Source organism: Osmerus mordax, chromosome 27, assembly GCF_038355195.1.
Source record: "Osmerus mordax isolate fOsmMor3 chromosome 27, fOsmMor3.pri, whole genome shotgun sequence".
Taxonomy (NCBI): domain Eukaryota; kingdom Metazoa; phylum Chordata; class Actinopteri; order Osmeriformes; family Osmeridae; genus Osmerus; species Osmerus mordax.
This window is the reverse complement of record NC_090076.1, coordinates 8,610,264-8,632,547: the sequence shown is the minus strand read 5'-3', so window position 1 is coordinate 8,632,547 and position 22,284 is coordinate 8,610,264. Positions and strand designations below refer to the sequence as shown.

General features: G+C 50.9%; 1 protein-coding gene across 2 annotated transcripts; it reads right to left on the bottom strand.

Annotated features, from left to right (window-relative positions):
* Positions 1-536: 536 nt before the first annotated feature.
* btbd8 (BTB domain containing 8) lies at positions 537-20,816 on the bottom strand. Of its 2 annotated transcripts, none has more exons than XM_067230756.1 (18): positions 20,697-20,816; positions 19,506-19,682; positions 18,441-18,550; positions 17,764-17,881; positions 15,143-15,232; positions 14,521-14,601; positions 14,118-14,214; positions 13,558-13,646; positions 12,113-12,215; positions 11,250-11,432; positions 10,964-11,137; positions 9,883-10,012; positions 8,614-8,675; positions 7,424-8,015; positions 5,973-6,060; positions 5,630-5,763; positions 3,624-5,537; positions 537-1,454 (listed from the first exon to the last, which is right to left on the bottom strand). In XM_067230756.1, the coding sequence occupies exons 1-18, from the start codon at positions 20,798-20,800 to the stop codon at positions 934-936; spliced, it is 4,767 nt and encodes a 1,588-aa protein (XP_067086857.1). In that variant the 5' UTR covers positions 20,801-20,816; the 3' UTR covers positions 537-933. The 2 variants fall into 2 exon arrangements, with proteins under 2 accessions (XP_067086857.1, XP_067086858.1); XM_067230757.1 differs by having other exon boundaries at positions 7,424-8,012.
* Between the last annotated feature and the right edge of the window lie 1,468 nt (positions 20,817-22,284).

Sequence of the window (22,284 nt, the reverse complement as noted above, 5' to 3'; positions counted from 1 at the left end):
ATAGCGTTTGTGTTAGCGTTACTTGACACACGAGCCTTAGTTTAGGCTAATATAACTCTGAAAAGCTTGAAATACACGATTTCAAAAGCCGTAATATCAAAATAAACAATTACCTTTGTTTTCTAATACATTTGCAAGCTTCTACTAAAATGAATAAAAAAACGTTTGTAATAATTTACTTAAAATTCATTCACTTACGAGTTTTCAAACCGTGTTTCTGTGCATTTTTGGGGGATCTGAATTTCACCATTCGAATTTGAGCAACCTGAATTTCCAAACATTGAATTTTTGGATCAGATTTTTTTAAAATATTGAAATAAATTCATATTTCAATTTTAAAGAAGTGAAATCAAAACCAACAAATTCGGGGCTGTTTAAATTTCAATATTAACAATTCAATTACTAAAATTCAAAACATGTCACTGATTTGCTTCCATAGGTGCGCGACTCAAAATGACACTAGGGTTCGCTGTTTTCACAGTCTATAGACTAATAAACGTATCCAAGACACAAGCAAAAAATTGTTCGCTCAAGAACTTTTATTATCTTACACAATAATTAATATACCAACCAATGTTCTCTAGTTTATCGTGAAATTCCATTGTAAACCATCATTTAGGCTTTTTTTTTCTTTTGTAAGAGGATTGAACCAACACCAGACAGCTGAACATACAAAAATATCCACATGCAAAACAGCCCATTGGTGTCTTGGCCCCCTGTTCATTTGCCAACTATCAAGTAGGCTATCCTGAAGAAAATAGGCTACAAATAAATGGATAAAGCAAATGATCTGCAGCTGAAGTCCAAAACCCAGAGTCGGTAAAAAGGAGACAACAGAGAAAGAGAGAGAGAAACGATGAACTAAGACGACTTAATTTTGATAGCTGTTACAAAGCTCAGTGAGTTGTCAGCTCGCTGCGTCCCTCCACCTAGTCAGTGATGTGTTTCCAGTTCCACTATGGTCCATTCCCCCTGCGGAGACGCGGCATCCTCCGGGGAGAAGCTGGTCACAGTGATGCTGGTAGTCGAGTCTTCCAAAGGCGAGATCAGCTCTGCCCAGCGTTTGAAGGTCTCCTTCTCATGGGGCAGGAAGTCCTGACAGTCCAGGCAGTCACGTGACAGGGACAGAGTCTGCTTGATGAGGTACTGGGCCAAGTTCAAGTCCTCCGGGACCGGGTTAATGACCCCTAAGCTGGACTCTTGGTCTGAGAGGAGCTGTCGAAGGAGGCCCCAGTCCCGCTCTGCAAACTCACCGCTCTGCTCGTCTTCCTCTGGCTGCCTCTCTTCTTCACCCTGTCGAAGCTGCTCCCGCTGTCCCACACAACTCCCGTCTCTGTTCGAGCAGCGCTCAAAGGATTCCCCCGCGTCCAGCTCGTAAATGGGCGAGAGGGCTTTGGACGGACGGCGCTCGTGTGTGCAGGTTTGATCCAATCTGTCACAACCATCAATGTCCCCTAAAAACAATTGACAATACTGCAAAAATGACCAAACGATTCAGCTCTCCAGAGTACTTTCTCATTAGGCATTATGAGGATTTGCTAGTAGCAAAGCATGTAGGCTGTTACAAGATTCACCCTTAATGCAGCTGTGTCCTTAAGATCATGTTAAACTAGAGGTCATTCATGGATGACCTCTATTAAAAAGGGGGAAATGCTCTCATAACTAACATTAAATCAATGGCTGGATCAGACCATGGGTTATGTTCAAGTTGATTTACCAAACGCTTACACTGCAAAAAGTCTACAACTGAGTTTGATAATCTAAGTAAACAACACTGTTTTTAAAGACATTTTCTTAAAATAAATGTTCTTACTGCATTATCATCCAAATTGACTTGTTTTAAACATTTCTGGGCTTAAATTTGATGGGGCATTTTTGCAGTGTGATTATTCTCCTCCAGAGTGGCAGCATTGCTGACCCAGAGGAGGATGGACAGCTGCATTAAAGGCGACGCACAGAAGGATGCTAGTCTGAATGTGTCTCTTTTATCCACCAATGTCAAACACAATAAGCCATGCATTGCCAGAACCAGGTAACTACGCATAACTCAATCTGCTCAGGCACTAATGATGTCTTCAGATGTACATGAGGGTCTCATTTGGACAGACCTAATGCAATGTACAGATTAAAAAACTACCGTCACAAAAATCTAAATGCAGGCAACAATTATTTACTTTGCAGCACAAAAGGAATACATCAACCATTATCTCTGACATTTTTTTCCTCATTGTTTAATCGTGTATATATATACATTTACTTTCTATTATGAACATTGCGTCAGTATCATTGTAAATGAGAGGCCCATGCTGGCAAAATATGATAAAAATAAAAAAAATCTACCACTTATTGCTGTTGGCAGCAGAATAATAATGAACATGTTTGCACTGGGATAGCATCTATGTAGCTTATAGTGCAGGGATCTGCTGTGTTGTGTGGTAGTGAAGAGAGACATAGCAGAACCCATGGACGTTTGAACTAGAACACACACTACTGTACAGAGAAGCTACAAGCACACACAGTCTACCCAACTAAATCAACAGCATGACTTCTAATCTACAACCATTCAAATAATAATAATAAACGGACTAGAGACGGCATATGTTTACTAATGGGGTTGACGAAATGGATATGGATACATAATAAGAAACATACAAAAATAAATAATAATGGAATAAAATAAAGACAAACATGGTTTTTAATACTGGCATGCAAGCATCTCTGGTGGAGGAGACAGACGTCTCAGAGGAACAGACAAAAACAACATAAATACAAGCTGATTCGGGGCATCAACGGTTGTCTGTTAAAGATACACTTTTTAAAAAAGCTATCTGGTTGTCACGACGAACTTAGAGTGGTTAGTGAAGTCCAGATGTTTTGCATCAACCCATCATCAACTTGCTAATGTGCATATGTGTATTTCGATTTCATAGGAAAATCCTTAGTTGCTTGTCTGTTGTGTAAACACAAATTTGAAAACTCAAACCAGCTGTGGCTTAAAATGCCCCAAAGCTGTTTGTTTTCATGGCATGAAAAAAACAAACAATGAAAATCATTGAATCATTGCATTTTATGTACATCAAAGTGCATTGGTACAACTACGTCACAAGCCTTGTCACAAGGCAGATACTTCTAACTGGCACATGGTATAGTGCTTGACGTTTAATATTTTAGTATCAGTCTTGTTGAAACGAACACCGCTTTTTCCCTCAACATAAGTAAACTGAGTTATCAAGGGCTGAGTGCCTCTGAAATAAAGGTAGTTTAGTTGTCATTTATATTTATAGCTAAACTACTTCTGCTCGTTTGATAGACCAAAATCCATCCTTAACAAGAAATTGGTGTAACAAATGAAACTACTAGAATTGGTACACAGATAGTTTGTGAATATGGGTACATCACAGATTACCCCTTATTCAATTGGAATTTTAAACGGATAAGTAATCGTAAATGATGTACTTTTTTTTGGAATGAAGAGCTAGTGTTGGATCGAAATAAATAGGGAGCATCGAGTAAAGACGATTGTATCTTGCAGGGGCTGAACTAATCATTCTGCAGAGTTTAGGGGGTAATGGATTTGGCTTGGAGGGGGTTGGGGTGGGGGGGGTCTATAGGTTATACGTTACCTGCTGGGGATTGTGTGGCATGTGCAAGGGACTCGCCCGCCTGTTGAGGATCATTTAAGTCCAGGTGTAAATCAGCTCTCTTGCTGTCGGGGGGATTGGGCTGGTTCCTGCGCACCTCTGCGTTGCTGTACTGCTCAGCGTGCCTGAGGTCCAGGTGGCATGGGCGCTCCTGTGGGTGGAGGTCAGCGGTGGGGTCAGGATGCGGGGACGGCTGACCGGGGATCTCCTGGACTTCTGTGAGGAACACGACAGGTTTGGGTTCCTGCTCCCTGCTGTTCGGGTGCTGCTGCTCCTGCTCCCGAGATGGGATCTGTGGGGGGTCGGACAGGTGGTTCGGGGGTCCGGCGGGGGAGAGGGGCGCCGACTGGGGAGCCGCGGGGGCGGTTTCGAAGACGTCGCTCGGCATGAGGTCGTCGGGCTGCTGGGGCGGGGTCTGGACGCCGCCCTCCTCCGAGCCCAGCTCCTCGCACTCGTCCACGGACAGCAGCACGGAGCGGCGGAAATTGGAGGCCGACTGGTAGTCGGGCTGCTCGTTGTCCTGGTCGCCGGGGTCGTCGTCGAACGCCAGGTTGACGATGCCCTGGAACTGGGGGGAGGGGTCGGCCGGGGGAGGAGGGGCGTGGCCAGGGAGGACTTCCACCTCGGATTTCTCATCTTCCGTCTCCTCGTCCTCCTCTTCCTCCTCCTCCTCCGAAGAGAAGAGCTGGTGATCGGGCACGCTCTTCACCGCGACGGCAGCCTCCGCCCCGGCGTGCTCCTCGCCGGCGGGCGCCTCGTCTCTCTGCAGCCACGAGCGCGGGCGCGGCCTCGCCCCCTCCTCCTCGCTGGTGGTCTCCGCCTCGCGCCCCCCCCGGAGGCGCACCTCCACCCGCAGCCCCGGCCCGCCCTCGCCCGTCTTCAGCTCCTCGGGCGTGCTGGTGTCGCTGCTGCTGCGCCCCAGGAAGTCGTGGCAGCGGATGGTGCCGCACTTGGACGCCCCGCGGTCGTTGGGGCAGTCGTCGTCCTGCGAGCCGCCCGCGTCGTAGTCCTCCGAGCGGGGCTTGATGTCGTCCGAGGACGTGGTGGCGGCGCTGCCCGTCTCCGACTCGGGGCTGACCTGGTGGTGGGTCCCGCTCCAGGAGTCCTCCAGGGGCGTGCTCCCCACGCTGCGGGCGGCGTCCTGGGGGACGTCCGGGTCTCTGGGGGCGTTGAGGGAGCCCAGCTCGTGGACCTGCACTGCCCCGAGGTGTGCAGGAAGAGAGGACCCCGCGGCGTGCTTCCCCGTGGGGTCCTCCGTGTGCTCGGCAGGCTTCACCTGAGAGATGTTGTTGGTCGCTGGCTGACTTGTCTTGGCCCCAGCTCCTACGCTAGAGGTGCCTGGGTTAGGGGTCTTACGGGGACTCTGGCCCAGTCTGGCCTTCTGGGGCAGACTCAGGGAGTCTCCCCCATTCCCGCCCTGGCCTGGTGGCTTTGTGCTGACATGGTTGGCCTGGGTGGAGGATTCGGACGTCGCTGAGTTCCCCCGGTGTTCTCCCGCCGCGCCGGTGCCGTTAGACCGGGGCTGCTCTGTACTTTTGAGATCGGAACTTTTCGCACCGGATGTCTCTTTTTCTTTACCCGCGGGCCTCTTGGAAGCGAGAGCAGAGGAGCTTTTGACTGGCTTGGGCACAGCTTTCTCTGTCGATGCCTCGCTGGGGCCTTTGTGCTTGGTTCCGGGTTTGGCCCCTGCTAGCGCTGACGGCTTGGGGGCCACAGGCGCGGCTTTGGCTGGTTTGGTTGTGGATCTAGTAGCCGCCGCCGCGGGAGCGGGCTTCGTGATCTTTCTTTTGGAGGCCTCGATGGCTGTTTTGTCGGCGGCGGCGGAGGCCTTGGGCCCATCCTTTTCCTCTTTCTTGGGGGACGCAGGTTTCCTCAGAGAAGATCCTGGTCTGGAGACTGAAGCAGGAGGGGGGGAAAAAAGAAAATATTTTACTACTTTTTCATCGTCACTTGATAACGTTTGTGTCGTAACTGTATCCAGGACCTACCATGGTTCTCTGGCAGGCTGGTTGGTGTGCTTCTCCCCTTAGTGTCGCGGGCCCCTGCTGCCATAGGGGCTGCTCTCGCTGACGCAGTGAGCTTGGCTTTACTGACCTCTCTGGCGGTGGGATTGTTTGTAGGGCTGACAGAACCGAGAAAAACAATCATATTAAACTGAGCGAAATCACACTCCATTTCTTTTTACAGCAATGCTATTCATGAGGGCATAAATGCAAAGTCTCGTTACTGATTTATGTGTGCCTACACCGCTGTACGACAGCGGGGGGCAGCAAAGATGTTTCTACCATTTTGTCCAAGGACGGGAGTCCATTCCAGAAAGGCTTCTCTCACCTGTTGGTCTTTGTGGTGTCTGTTTTCTGAGGGGGTTTGGTGAGAGGGGATTTCGGCACAACCCTGGCCTGGGCTTTAGTCTTCAGACCTACGGACAGAGGACACACATCGTCAAGCATCGAGCTTGGCTTGGTTTACATGTAGTCATTTAGCAGACGCTCTTATCCAGAGCGACTTACAGTAAGTACAGGGACATTCCCCCGAGGCAAGTAGGGTGAAGTGCCTTGCCCAAGGACACAGTGTCATTTTTCACAGCTGGGAATCGAACCGGCAACCTTCTGATTACTAGCCCGATTCCCTAACCGCTCAGCCACCTGACTCCCATGGTTTACAGTCTGTCACGGCTTGGTATGTAACATCACATTGAAAAAGATCCTAACAGCATATCATCCACTGACAAATGATACGCTCAAAAAACGAGAGTGCCGACTCTGGATCTAAACTGAATCTAAAACGACAATGGATGAAATCCCATGAAAGAGGGAGTGGCAAGGGAACATGAATCTCCTACAGCTTAAAGGGAATCAATAGTGGACAGCACAGTCAGAACCAGAAAGAATGATTTCTGCCCTCGTTAAATCCTACAGTAAAACGAACCAGGTCTGACACGGCAGGAGGGATACAGTAGTAAAGAAACCGGAATATCGATTCATTACAAACAACTGAAACTGCCAATTAAAAATCTGTCAGCCGGGAGCTTAGTGATGACAACACTACAGTGGATAGACACAGCTGAGTCATTAGAGCATTTGACCGCAGAGTTACAGTTTGCAGGTCCCTTAAATGTCTGTTTGGGGCAAAAACATCTGCTAAATGAAGAGATGTGTATTACATTACGACTACGTTATCTCCACACAGCAAATTCAGCTGTTGAAGATGAGGGAGGATGGCTGTGTTCTGACAGTTGGGAGCGAAGCAAATGGCTCCTTTTCTTTTCGCTTTCGTGCGAGGGGGGGGGGGCAAGGGCAGCTGAGGCCTAGTTCAAAGTCACAAGCCCTCATCCCGCCCCCCCGGCCCCTCCCGGGCCTGCAACACGGCATCACCAGGGAGACGGCGAGGGTGGAGAAGTGATTAGTCACACCCTGCGTGTTGGGCTTTGACCTTCAGCTCTGAAGCTTAGGTGTGTGTGTTCCGTTTGTCCTCAGACGTGACATCGGAAAAACCCAACCGCAAACATTATGGGATGGATTCACAGCGTATCTTCTAGCCTCCTGTGCCGTCTAGGCTCTATATGGTAGTTCAGCTGCAATATATTCACTTTAGTCTCTGTCAGGATTCCCTTAGGGCAAACCCATACAATTCTGCTGAATAATCAGTCATATTATTCTCCAGATAGCCTGTAAGCTAGCAGGCATTCACAGACTAACTCAGCAGCAGGGGGGGTTGGGCACAGCAGGAAGGCGGAGTGAGAATGAGTGTATGTGGTCGTTAAGTTAGCCTGTGTCTCAGACCTGGGATAGGATGGCTGCTGTTGTTGCGCGGGCTGCCGGAGCTGTTCTCTGGGGAAGCGCTGCCTGAGGTGGAGGGGGTGCTGGGGTGGGGCTGGGCGGTCGTGACGCTGTTCGGACCCTGCGGGAGCTCCTTCCTAGCGGGGCTCTTCTGAATCTTGCCTGGCTTGGCGGGGCCAGCTGATGTGGAGCCCGGGGGGGAGGTCTTGGGCCTCGCTCCTGGGTTGGGCTTCCTCTCCTGCTCCTTCAGCCCCTTCCCGGCCCCGGTCAGGGAGCCTCGGGTGCCGTTGGCCGTGGCCGCCTCCCGCCTGGTCCCTGGCCCTCCGGTTCCATTGAGCACGGGCTTGGCCGAGGGAGCCGCCTTTGGTTTGGCTGTGGAGCTCTGGTCCCCGGGCTTGCTCCTCCCGCTCTTGGCCCTGGATGTGTCGGCATCCCCTGGCTTGCTGGCCGTCCCCGGGCCGTCTGACTTCATGGTGCCTGGCGCAGGGCGCTGGGAGGCCGGGCTGTAGGTCCTGGTGCCCCGGTGGCTCCTGGGTACAGGAGGGCTCTCTGACTCAGCTGTGGGGCCCGCGGGGCATTTTACAGCCCTCTGCTGCTGAGAGAAGAGGCGTTTGAATATTATTAGAACATTTAAAAAAAAAACTGCACGTTAGATGACAAACTTCCTATCTGTCTTGTATTTAGCGGTCTCCCAGGAACACGGTGTCTGTGTTGGCCACGAGAGCTGAGGTAATTGCTTTTGTTGTGTCGATAAGATAAATGACGACAGTCAGCAGCCTGTCACATAGATCAGTGAGGCAAAACCAGACAGAAAAAACGCTTCCAGGTCCTCGCTCTGCATCACAGCACTTCCTGACCAGTTACCGTGCCTTCTTTCAGCCAATCACAACCCCTCAGGACCCTCTCATTCAGACAAGCCTCTGAAACAAATCTGGACTGATTCGAAGGAGACCCTCAATTCCCGTTTGCTGGCTGTGAGGAGATGGCAGTGGACTGATTATAGTGCTTCTAATGGCCACCCTAGCACTATAATCATGCCTGGATTACACAGACTTACACAGATTCCTCTGAGATGTAACATAAATGGGTTCATGACATCTGTTCTGAGCTGGTGCTGTAATGAAGATAAAGCTGCCATATGATTTTTCCCCTCACAACATGCGAGAATGTAAGCTTGTATTCTAGAGGTTTACCTGAGAGCTTGTGAATACAGGCTTTTTACCGAGTCTTCTACTGTCGCCTTTATCGACCGCAGCTGTGAGAGAAGAAAAGCACAGGATGGATCACTTTTCTAATGTGTGGAGAAAAATATAGACGTTTTTGAATGACCAGTCGGGCACCATTTGCTTAATGCTGACTTGGTAATGTCGGTTATTATATTTTATTGTATATTTTATTAAATTCCACCTAGTACTGCTAGTTTATGTACCCTTAGTATAGATAGACCACATATTTAAATTTTAGGTCCCTATATGTTTATTGTATGCACCTTCCTGCCAAAGCAAATTCCTTGTCTGTGCAAACTTTCATGGCGAATAAATCCCATTCTGATTCTGATTAACCAAACAAGGATTTCAATTAGGAAATTGCACCTCGATTCTCATTCATGCCTCCCTCCTGCTCTCAGCCTCCCATTTGAATAGGGCACAGGAGGAACACGGGGGGTGTTAATCAATGGCATGTCACTCAGCTGAGTCTAGCAAGGAAGGAAATACTGCCTTCGAAGCGCATCCATTTCCCCAGAGACACTCCGAACCGATACTGTAGTAAACACCTGCAAATCAAAAATGGGACTAAGTAGGTGTGTGTGTGTGTCTGGATAATCCCGTATATTGCATTACTTCTTTCAGTAGAACCCGACAGAGGATGGGTACAATCCTGGTCAGTTGTATCCTTCACGCCGTGCATCTCTCACACATCACAAAGCCAAACCGAGAAAGCACTGAACACCTTCAAGGTCTCAGTATTTAAAAAAACATCACATGAACAGAGAATTCGACCCCCCCCTTCTCAAACCCCCCAACACGCTGAGTCTGGCGCATTTAGCGCGTGGGCCCGCACGCTCAGACTGGGACCAGCCCCACAGGCAGGCAGCGCAGGCAGGCAGCGCAGGGTGTGAGGGGAGGCTAAAACAATGGGAGGTCTTCCAGTGTGGCTGTGCAGCTGTGCAGCGGGGGAGCCGTTAATTGCGTGCTATCAGCCAGCAGCATATGCTTCGAGGGGCTTTGGCTCTCTGGCAAACCGTGCCGAGCCGGCAGAGCCAGCTCCTTCTGTTCCCCTACGCTGGCATGGGAGAAACAAGAAGAAGAAGAAGAAAGAAAAGGAAACACACCCTGCAGCCTTTGAACATGCCCCATCCGAGCTGAGAGGAGATCGCCAGGCACGCGTCGCTCCGCTGCGGCCAGACCTCCTCACTAACACCCCCCCCCCCCCCCCCCGAGATGAAACATGTGCGGTCTTACCTGCCAGTATCTTCTCCCTGTGCTTGGGAGGCAGCGTCTCCCATCCCTGTGTGTGGCGGACGGCGTAGAAGGACTGGAGCAGGAAGGTCCACAACCGTGCATGCAGAGCACAGAGCTCTCGCCTGAATGGCTGGCAGGGAGAGGGAGAGAGAGGGAGGGAGGGAGGCGAGAGAGAGGGGGGACAAGCAGGCAGCAGGCAGAGAGAGAACGAGCGCTAGCAAATCAGCAGCTGCTTGAAGGGCCCGTCGCCATGGCAACTCGTAACCCCGCCCCTCCCTCCCTCCCTTCCCCTCACTCTCTCTCTCTCTCTCTTGCAGGATCCACTTGAGCTCCCTTGAGCTAAATCCGTGATGTCACCGGGCCGCTGAAGACCGTCACTCTCCCGCCTCCTCGCCTGAATGTTTATAAAAAAGAGCTGGAGGGGAGGGAGGACCCATCTATCCCTCCCCCCTCCCTCCCTCCCTCTCTCCCTCCCTCCCTCCCTCCCCCCTCCCTCCCTCCCTCCCTCCCTCCCTCCCTCCCTCCCTCCCCTCCTCTCTTCTCCCTCCCCTCCCCTCCTCCCTCCCTTCCCTTCTCCCTCCCCTCCCCTCCTCCCTCCCTTCCCTTCTCCCTCCCCTCCCTCCCTCCCTCCCCTCCCTCCCTCCCCTCCCTCCCGTACACACGGCCAGATTAGATAAGGCCACTCCCGTGCCTCATTTTCTCTCTGTCTAATCCATCCTGCTGTGTAGTATGGACATGTATTCTCAGGGCATGTGTGTGCTACATCCCTGGGCCTGTGGAACCCAGCGTGGTGGGGAAGACCAGCCTAAGTCTAGTGGTCTATACCGTTAAACATGGATGGGTACACAGCTCAGTTAGCAGAGCACTGGTTTAACAATGGGTAAAGGGTAATCTGAATGGGATCAGGTCTAGTAAACAGTAGGTGTTAGCTCTCACCTCATTCCTAACTGCCCCGATTCAGTTAACCTGACTGAGTCAACCATCAACCAGCTAATGACCAGATTAGGGTTCCTCTAGAGTAGGGTTGGAGTGAAAACCTCAAGCTGAGCTCACAGCGACCTAGAGAAGCAGAGTTACTCACCTCCTCTTCCTCCTTCCGAGGCCCCTCGTCGAGGCCTTCGCCGTCCTCCGTGTCGTCCCCGCACAGCCGGTCCACGGCCGAGAACAGGTCGCAGGCGTTCTCCACGGTCACGCCGTCCCTGACGGCGCCGCACAGCTTCTTCAGCAGGGCCGGCTCCCGCGTGAACTCCTCCCTCTGCAACCCGAAACGCACGCGCACGGCTAGTACGGGAACGGCTCTGAACGCGGCCGTCGCCGAGTACGACCCCGTGGGTCTGGCACGGTACACCGAGCACGGCGCGACTTACCCTCCGCAGGCTGTGGAAGGCGGCGGTCCGCGTGACGAGGGCCAGCCGGGCGACGGCGAAGGCCAGGCACTCCTCCTGCAGCTCGGTGGCGAGCGCCATCACCTGCTTGGCCCACTTGACCTCGGGCAGGCAGCCAATCAGCTGCTCGCTGGCGCAGAGCAGGGTCACGGCGCTCTGCACGGTCTGCGGGACAGAGGAACGTCAGGCACAGGTGCCACAGGGGCGCCTTTGTGGCGTTTGGTTATACCTGAAACCCCTGTACGCACATACATGCATTCCCACCCACAGTGCAGTGCAGTACACAAACACCGACATCAAAGTATTTCAAATCTAAACACCCTAACCTAAATACACAGCGCGTGGATGATTGCGCTCTCCTAACGTTTACGATGATACCGATTAATGCTATGTTCCGTGTCCTGCACCTGCTTCACCCGTGCGGTTGCCAGTCAATCAAGGGAACCCCCTAATTGCGTCGTGATGTCTGGTGACTGCGACATAAACAGAGGAGACTGAAGTGTTCTTTGCTCAGGGGAGGCAGTTTGGAGTGCAGCCCTCGAGTCACACAACCCAGAGCTCCCGTTCATCTCCTCCTCCATCCGTTAGCGGCGCAGGCTTACTCGATTACAAACCCTGATTAAGCTGCAGCTGTCTACGTCCACATTTCCCTTCCCCAAACAAACATGTCACGAAGGGCTGGAAAATCGAATAAATACGTCCTTTTCATTTGATCACGAGCCATGTCACTTCCTGTGGAGAAACGGCAGACACTGACGAGGACATGAAACGAGATTGGACACCTGTCAGGGGTCTGTGTGTGTGTGTGTTGCGAGGTGAATAACACGTGACCACGAGGGACCCACCATGGAAGAGGTCACCGCGGTCAAACAGGTCTTCTGGAGCTCCCACGGCAACAAGGCAAAGTTTCTCTCCGACCAGCTTTTCACAAAGTGTTCCGCCACCCACCTGGGAAACACACGCAGTGGCACAGTTAAGGGCTGTCTGTGCCGTCTGTGCTGTGCCGCCTGTGCCGTCTGTTCCGCCTGTGCCGTCTGTGTGCTGCGAGACTGCTGGAGTGGGGATGTGGTTCATTCGAATTACGTGCCGAGTGGGAGGGTTGTGATTTACTGCAGTAGCTCAGTTCAGGTCTCTTTCCATAGCCACTTAACCATCTCTCTGGGCTGCCAAACTCTATTACCGACCTTGTTGGCCCGGCGATAGGGATGTGCTTGATCCAAGCCACAATATTTTGGTTGTGTACCAACGTTCTGTGTCGTCCCGTGGAGTTAGAGCGCGTTAGATCGGCTCAACCCCAAGGAGCCCTGGTGGTTCACCACATAGGCCTTACCACAGGCGCCTGGGTTCGAATCCACCCCCTTTGCCAAAGTTTTTACTGTCTCTCTATACCATCACTGGAAAACATTCTAAAAGGAAGAAATGCTGCCCAAAATATATCTTACAAAATAAATATCTGCCTCAGGGCCTGATCAGGACAGTGTGGCTGGAGGGGACCCTGTGATGGGGAACGAGTTAGTGCAGCCCCACTGCTCTGAAAGCACAGCTCCCTTCACTGTCACACACGAGTCACATGACTCGTTAAACAGCCTTACTCCCTATCTGCGGGAGGCTCCGCCGGGCAGCGCAGCTTCTCTGCAAACACTTTCTCCTGACCTATATTCCCACACTTCTCTGCTTGTTTACCGCAATGGATGCCGCGATTGCTTTGAAGACAGTGGCTTATGGAGAAGTTGAAGGCTTGGGAAAAGTGACTAAGATTAAGTTGTGAATAGCAAGGAATGAGCTCAAGCCTCTGTGGGCTTTGTAATAATGTGTATCGTAAAGTATATTACCATGGCATTGGAATGTTGTTATAGAACAGGAAACTATATCGTACGGAGGTTTAGTCACAGAGTATTAATCAAAATCTATTAATGTACTGGTTTATTTTTAGTATTCCCTTGCCTGACATTAACAACAGTAATAGCAAAACCACTAAAACTGCACTGGGTGACAAAGAAAACAACAAGGGAAGCATAATTTTCCACTGTTGCCTCAGGGCAACATTGTTTCCAGCATCATTTTTTACTTCATTCCAAATTCTTTAAACACCTAGATTATGTTATATTTTGCAACACCTTACATTCCTCCATCGAGTCTCGTTTTCACTTCGACCGTGCTCTGAAGGACACACGCGCGTGACGCTCAGCGGCGTGACGCTCAGCGGCGTGACGCTCAGCGGCGTGACGCTCAGCGGCGTTCAGCGCGCGCCCACGGGTCTCCCGAGTGACGCGGCCACGCCCACACTCACCTCAGACAGGAAGCGTGCAGGCTCTGAAGGCCGAGCGAATGCGTGAGGGACAGGCACTCGAGGATCGACTTCTGAACCCCATCGACGGGCTGCAGCGAAGGGGTGAGAGAAAGACGGGGTATTTTTTACGGTGGGTCATCTCGTTTCAAAAGGTTCACAATGGGGCACCGTGTCAAAGGGTTGAGCGTGGAGTCATACTGGGGGGGGGGGGCGTAGAGGCAGAGAAAGAGAGATCTCTTTGTGTCTGCGGCAGGGCTGAAACACGCTGTTCTCCATCGCGGGCACATGATTAGGTGGGAGTGATACAGTGGGAGGCACAGCAGGGCCTTGTCCTGGGGGGCCGGCAGAGTGGTGCAGTACACATCGGGGCAAGGATTCTTTTAATTGGGAGACGTTGTGTGTTTCTGCAGATGGCTCTACCACAGACACACTGGGCCTCGGACCTCAGGGCTCACTGACGAAATCCCCAACCGCCCACGTCATTCCAAAACAGAAAGTCTCGCGGCGTTGTCAAGTCACAACAGCGTAGCCACTGCGTTCCGTCGCTATGTGGAACTGACCTTGGGGAAGAAACGACAGTAGTCTCTGGTCAGAACCATGTCCACCACGTCCTTCATCCCCTCCAGACCCAGCATGTCTGCTGCCAACACCACCTGACTGAGAGAGAGACAGAGAGAGACAGAGAGACAGAGAGAGACAGAGAGAGACAGAGAGAGACAGAAAGAGACAGAGAGAGAGACAGAGAGAGACAGAGAGAGACAGAGAGAGACAGAGAGAGAGACAGAGAGAGACAGAGAGAGACAGAGAGACAGAGAGAGACAGAGAGACAGAGAGAGACAGAGAGAGACAGAGAGAGACAGAGAGATAGACGGACAGAGCATCAGGGTGCTGTTCATGTTTATGGAAGGCTGTGTCATTCAGGGGCCCAGCAGGGTGCTCCAGGGGCCCAGCAGGGAGACGTACCTGGCACTGGCTCTGGCAGGCAGGTCCACTATGGCCCCGTACATGAACTGGAGCAGGATCTCCATCTCCTCTGGGCCCAGGCTGGGAGGGACGCACAAACACAGGAAGTGATGCGACCTGTGTAGAAAAACTACCCAGACAGACAGGCAGACAGACGCACGCACACACACAGGGAACACCAGGGCCTCGACTCAACACCAGCAGGGGCTCCTATTGTCTTCCACCCGTACTGAGAGCTCTACATCAAGCTCGCAACTAACGGATTCAGCCTTTTACGCTCACACACACAGCTCCCAGTTTACGATGCACACAAATGCCGCATTCGTTCGTCTTCTACAACGGACAAAAGACTAGTGCGAGTGGACCACAGACTAAGCTCGGCGCTAATAGATGGTACTTGGGTCTAAGGGGCCACATCACAGCTCCACAACACGTCAGCACACCCTTCCTCCGTGGTGACACCGCGTCGTCCCCGGTTACGCTCAGCGACGCGTAGACGAGTGACATGTGCTGTCCTACAGGCCGACTGATTGTGCTGTTGGACCGGGCAGGAGTGGAGGTGAGATTAGGGAATGTAGCAACACGAGGAACACGAGGCCCTGTATTCCCCGCTTCGTCTTACCCTTGTAGAGTGATACACTGACTGGAGCTCTCCATCCAACTGCCGCTTAGCATGGCTCGGAAATACTGCGACCTGGCACACAGTATGGCCCTGGAGACAGAGAGACCCAAACACAGGTCAGCTTTCACACGTCTGAGTCATGGCCCGGCGGCGGCGGTGGACGGTGACCTTGCAGGGTCACGTGTCTGGCTTGCGATCTACGAGACAGCTCGGTGGCTGTGCTCGGGGGCACGCGGTCAAGTCAAATCACGACGGAGGTGAATCCATTCTTTGTGTTCGGAGGACGTCTAAACAAGGTCTAAACTAGCACTGATGTGGGGAATCAGGTGGCTGAGCGGTTAGGGAATCAGGAGGTTGCCGGTTCGATTCCTGGCTGTGCAAATTACACTGTGTCCTTGGGCAAGGCACTTCACCCTACTTGCCTCAGGGGAATGTCCCTGTACTTACTGTAAGTCGCTCTGGGTAAGAGCGTCTGCTAAATGACTAAATGTAATGTCTAAATATGATGTACAGTGAGGAGGACACCTGCATGGAGAACAGAAACTGTTCCAAGTGCCTCTTAATGTTTGTCTTGTCCGAACAGTAACAAACATCAGACAGCATCAACCATCATGATTATTTAGTGGCTTTTCTTTCCTCCCAAAAGGAACTCCCTTCACATAAACAAGCAGCTAAAAATAGTCCACAAGAGAGGCAGGGTGCGTGAGGCGCTAACTGTTTTAGTCTGTGTGATTTCAGTTGGAATTTGACAATGAGACACAGATCCTTCCTGGCTATGCAGGAGCAGCTGCAGGAGAATCTGTGCTGGTGTACGGAAAAGGCTCCCGATGGTGGATGTCAGTCTGGGACATAGGAACTGAGAGGCTGGATCGGGGGGGGTGTGTGAGGGTGAGGGGGGGCAGGGGGGAGTCGGGATGTGAGTGTGTGTGTGTGTGTGTGAGGGAGGGGGGAGTCGGGATGTGTGTGTGTGAGAGGGGGGAGTCGGGATGTGTGTGTGTGAGAGAGAGGGGAGTAGGGATGTGTGTGTGTGTGGAAGGGGGGAGTGGGGATGTGTGTGTGTGAGAGGGGGGAGTCGGGATGTGTGTGTGTGTGGAAGGGGGGAGTCGGGATGTGTGTGTGTGTGGAAGGGGGGAGTCGGGATGTGTGTGTGTGGAAGGGGGGAGTGGGGATGTGTGTGTGTGAGAGGGGGGAGTCGGGATGTGTGTGTGAGAGAGAGGGGAGTAGGGATGTGTGTGTGTGTGGAAGGGGGGAGTGGGGATGTGTGTGTGTGTGAGAGGGGGGAGTAGGGATGTGTGTGTGTGTGGAAGGGGGGATGTGTGTGTGTGGGAGGGGGGAGTCGGGATTTGTGTGTGTGTGTGTGAGGAGGGGTTTGGAGATCACACAGCTCTGTCAGATTGTGGTGAGGAGGAGAGTGGAGAGACTTGCGGCAGACACTGCTGGTCTACCATACTGATCAGTGGTGCAGAGCTCCCCCCCCCCCTTCCCCCCCCCCCAAAAAGGGGGCCGCCCCCCCCTTTCCCTCCGCTGGCTGGGTGCTTCCCCCAAGCACACGCAGGGAGAAACCTGTCTCCATGGTTACCTGCATCACTGCATGCCAGTGTTTAACTAGTTTTAAATACAGGCTTGACAACATATGTTCAGGTGGTGTTACGTAGGCTAATTCTGCTATATTGATAACATTTTGTCATTTTAGCAAACGCTCTTATCCAGAGCGTGAGCGTAGTTATCCGATAACAACATAAACTTGCATAATTTACTACAAATTGAGCAGCAGGTAAAATCCAAATCAGAAAGAAAAAGAATATGTGCAGTGAATTGATTGCTTTGATTGCTTGAATTGATTGGACCATGTGTGCCACCCTGAAAGACATTTGAAGTTCACCTGAGAACAAACTAAACAGTAGTAGCTGTTAGCATTGTAGGAGTTAATAAAGGCGAACGCAAGGATGACATGGGGAGGGGGGCGGACAGGTGACGCCTGTGTGCTGTACCTGTGGCAGCGGAACACCTGTGTGCTGTACCTGTGGCAGCGGAACACCTGTGTGCTGTACCTGTGGCAGCGGAACACCTGTGTGCTGTACCTGTGGCAGCGGAACACCTGTGTGCTGTACCTGTGGCAGCGGAACACCTGTGTGCTGTACCTGTGGCAGCGGAACACCTGTGTGCTGTACCTGTGGCAGCGGAACACCTGTGTGCTGTACCTGTGGCAGCGGAACACCTGTGTGCTGTACCTGTGGCAGCGGAACACCTGTGTGCTGTACCTGTGGCAGCGGAACACCTGTGTGCTGTACCTGTGGCAGCGGAACACCTGTGTGCTGTACCTGTGGCAGCGGAACACCTGTGTGCTGTACCTGTGGCAGCGGAACACCTGTGTGCTGTACCTGTGGCAGCGGAACACCTGTGTGCTGTACCTGTGGCAGCGGAACACCTGTGTGCTGTACCTGTGGCAGCGGAACACCTGTGTGCTGTACCTGTGGCAGCGGAACACCTGTGTGCTGTACCTGTGGCAGCGGAACACCTGTGTGTTGTACCTGTGGCAGCGGAACACCTGTGTGCTGTACCTGTGGCAGCGGAACACCTGTGTGCTGTACCTGTGGCAGCGGAACACCTGTGTGTTGTACCTGTGGCAGCGGAACACCTGCTCTGCTACTTGGATGCTGATGTCACAGCACTCCCCTCTCTGGTAGAGATCCAGCAGGTCTGCTCCCAGGCCAGAGGCAGGCTCAACGACCCAGACATCTGGGAGGGGAAGGAGGAACGGATGGTGGGAAAGGAGAGTGGAGGGTGAAATTGAGACAGCTCGTGAGAAAAGTGAGGGGAGCGAACAAGGATTAACCCTTGTGTTATCTTCGGGTCAGAATGACCCATCAGTCATTGTGACCCACCGTCGTATTGCGACAACTTTACCGCATACAAAAACAAAGGGAAGCATTTTCTTTTAACTGTCGGGCTGTCTCAGACCCCCCACATTGCGAAGGTTAAAAGAAAATTATTTTTATTTGTTTTTGTATTGGGTAAAATTGGGTAAACACAATGATGGTTCGTTATGAACCTTTGGGTCATGTGACCCGAAGGCAGCACGAGGGTTAAGGCACTGGGAGGGAAGCTTTAGCGACCCCCCAAAGAGGTCAGTGTGTTCAGTCTGGCCTCCCCCTCCTGGTGTTGTGATTAGCGGTAGCAGGGAGAGGCTGAATGTGATTATCTCCTAAGTGGCTTATGGGTGGAGATAACATGCGCTGCAGGAGGGATGGGGGTGGGGAGAGGGGGGGCCACTCTAAACACGGCTGATCGGTTTTACCTGGGTCAGTGATGCTGTGGTGGTCGCCTGGGTCGGAGAGTACCTCCACTGCCCCTGGCTCCGCGATCTTTCCATCCAGGCCCATGCGCTGGTCGGCAGTGTACACATGCCTGCGAGCAAAGCAGCAAGGCATGTGAGGGCCAAGTCACAGTCCGTGGACCCGTTAAGGAACAAGTGTGATAGACGGTGTTTCTTAATCCGATCAGCCAACGAGCACAGTGGCTCCGAGGAGAGAGTGGGACCTGGGACGTGCTGTCCCAGAGGCAGGACGTGGGGCGAGAGGGGCGAGAGAGATAGGAGGGAGGTTGGTCTGTGTGACTTTGCGGCCCTGCGATCCGTCAGCACTTCGCACTGCAGCGGCTTTGTTCTGCGTACGGGTACAGGTGCCTTTGTGATCTGCAGCCGCAGCACGAGTCAGACTGCCAGAGGTTATTCATGATGTACGAGTGGCAGGACCACATATTGGCAGTTCCGTTTGCACGCCGCGCTGAGAAACGGTGTGCTTACACACGTAACCGGAAGCCGTCATGCATGAGGGTTCCTAACAGCCTGTCTCTGTCTCGACAAACACAATATTACAGGGTCAGAGCCCAGCAAGTTAAACAAAGGCCATTAAAAAACGCTACTGAACATGCACAAATGCATCTGACAAACAAATAAAGACTTGTTGTTAATCTCCTAGAGACCACATTGCCAGATCCAAATGTCCTAACTTCTGATGCAAAACTCAGTCATGGAATTCCAGATTTATCCAACCAGCCGCGATGCAAATATCAACTGCGGAAAAAACCTCAATAGTTTTCCTTTGGTGCCACTGCCTAATTATATATTCTAAAGGAGAAACCTTGACTTTAAATGGCAAAAATCGAACAAGGCGTCTGGCGCCCTCTGTCAGAAGCGATGAAAACTGCAGCACGAAGGCCTACAGTAAAAGAAGGGCATCAGTGTTTTCTATATATTTACTCACAAGACGCTTTTCTACAACTCTACAGCCTTGTATAAGTGGGTGTTATAAAAACCAAAAGGGCAGTGACACAAAAATAACAGCTGTTGTTGTTGTTGTACCTGATAAAGTCGCTCATCTCTGTGAAGTCATACCCCGTCAGATGGATGGTGTTAGGGTCTTGGTGGGCCCCCAGCATGATGTGTGGAGCCCTGGCCAGCAGTATGGCCTTGTGGGCCCGCAGGGAGCTGGCTCCCACACACACTGTCACATCAACCTCCAGCTCCTCCTGAAGCAGTCTGTGGAAACACAGCTGGAGGTCAGATGGCTGAGTGGTTAGGGAATCGGGCTATTCATCAGAAGGTTGCCGGTTCGATTCCCGGCTCTGCAAAATGACGTTGTGTCCTTGGGCAAGGCACTTCACCCTACTTGCCTCGGGGGGGAACGTCCCTGTACTTACTGTAAGTCGCTCTGGATAAGAACGTCTGCTAAATGACTAAGTGTAAATGTAGCTCAGCAGATGAACGACAGGCAGCGGCAAGTGGCGCTGGGAGAGGAAGGCAAATGTACAGTGACAGCACAATCTGATGAAATGTCGACATTTGAGTTATTTCCGAAAGACAACGGTGGCGTTGTCAAATGTTGGGAGAGTGCAAACTAGGCCACTAAGTCCCTATCATGAGTGGGGGTATAGTGTTTCTGTGTCATCAGACAAATACCAAAAAAATGGGGCAGTTGAGGAGGTTCAGAACACAGGCAACGTCCTCGGTATTTTTCCTTCAACTGCCATTTACTACCACTGTGTGACTGAACTGGGTGACCTAGAAACCAGTCAGCCTCCAGCCCACTGGGCTGCAAGAGCAGAACTGTTACGGCTGCGGCTATTTCACTCTGCAGACCTAAGGCAACGGATTGGAAATGGGTCATCGGGAGACACGAAAGAAATCGCGTTCTCACCCCCAGGTTAAACTCCTTGCTGCCTCTAAACACAAGATGATGTCTGGCTGACCAACAGAAAACACTCACAGTTTAGCATGCATATACCCAAGTGTAGTGTTTGTTTATCTCTGGGAACCTATGAGTTGGTAGGAATGATGTTTAGGATTGAGCAAGGTGTCTGAGATGTAAACAAGGAAGGCATCTTATCAGCTAGTGAGGGGATGAAAGGTTGTAGGATGTGTGATGTGGTTTACGAGTTCGTAAAGTCGTTCTGATAAGGACACAGCACATGACAGTCTCAAGACACATTTTAACATGATGTAACATTAAACAATACAGCACATATCTGTCTGTATTAAAGCGAAATGCTGTACCTCTTTAGATCCGCAGACAAAGCAGACTTCAAGCATTTCTTAAGATTGTTTTTCGATTTTCTTTCTTTTGCTTGGAATTCTCGCGCAAGCTCCGTGGAGATCATAGCTACTTGCTTTGAATTTCACATACACCCCTCTGAGTTGTTCACCGGCTCTGCAATAGCATCCTAACTGTCTAGTATGGCGATGAAAATAATATAAACCTAAAGCTTATTCTACAACACTATGTAATATGACAATTAAAGACTCGAGACACACTACATTTACATGTACATGTACATATAACACACATGACAGTAACTCATCCACCTTCACTGGCACTCGTTATGTTCCTATTGTTTCAGGGTACCAACGCCTAAACACCTCAAACTAGTATGTTTGATTCTACAACTAGCTAGCTACTGTAGCACTACTGACTAGCCAACAACCACAAACCCACCGAGTGGTAATTTGCATAACCGACTGTCAATTTTGGTGTAAAGCATACAAAAAGATACACTGTCGGCTAGTTTACGGCTACCTAGCATGGGCCGAACTGGGCTGGGAACGCCGTTGTTGTCATTCCTCCGCAAGCACGCTCCCAGTTCTGTCTAGATCCCACCAGCCGAAGGGACAGTGGGTGAGGTCCTTGGTGCGCTTGCGCTGCTGGAAGAGCAACGATTGGTCTGTTGGTTGCCAAGATACCCTGAAGACCTATTTACAGTCTACCTTGACATATTACACTATCCACAAAGTCAGTAATACAATAAAAACAAACAACTGTGCCAAGTATTTTATTAAATTATAAACGGAATTTTCCTCACAACAAAAAAGCACGGTTTGCCAACATCTGGGTAGATTGGATCTAGACAATGGTAGCAGACCAGTGACGTAATATTCTTTTACCGTAAACATTCAAATATAATTGATTTCTTTATCTTAGTGCCAAATGCATGCTCATATTACTTTCAATGTATCCAAAATGTTCTTCCAACGTGTTTCCATACAAGCAATTACATGTCTATCATTATCTGAAATAATGTTTCGAGAAAACAGGCTTTAATGCATAAAGCTTCTTAAGCTAAATGGTTTGGTTCACGTTATCTCTGAAGGTGTAGTTTAGCCTATCCAGCATAAGTTTATTGCAAGATGTAAGTCAAGATGCAAGAATAGAATAACTCCAAAGCATCACACTATATTTTATTTGTTTACAAAATCAAAATGGTGCAGACCTGGCTCAGTGGAATTCAAAATGCAGTGTGTAGGAAGAGATACAAAAAGTACAAGTACAATATTCAACCATCACAGTTTTTTTTCTATACAGGAAGATCAAGATAACAACATTCTCAAATATCTGAGCAAATTTAGTCAAAAAAATACAAAAGAACAACATTTTCTTTAAGACAACAACACTACCTGATAGAGGGAGAGGGAAAGGGTTCCCAAAGGACCGTGTCCAAAGTAGACAGTGGAGAAATCTGGTGACACATATAGCAGACAACGCCACAGCTCAATCTCAGAGGAACTGGCACATTTTACGCCGCAAAACATCACAACTCTAAGTTAAAAGGCACCACACAATACAACTCACAAGGAGGTTCTGCCACAT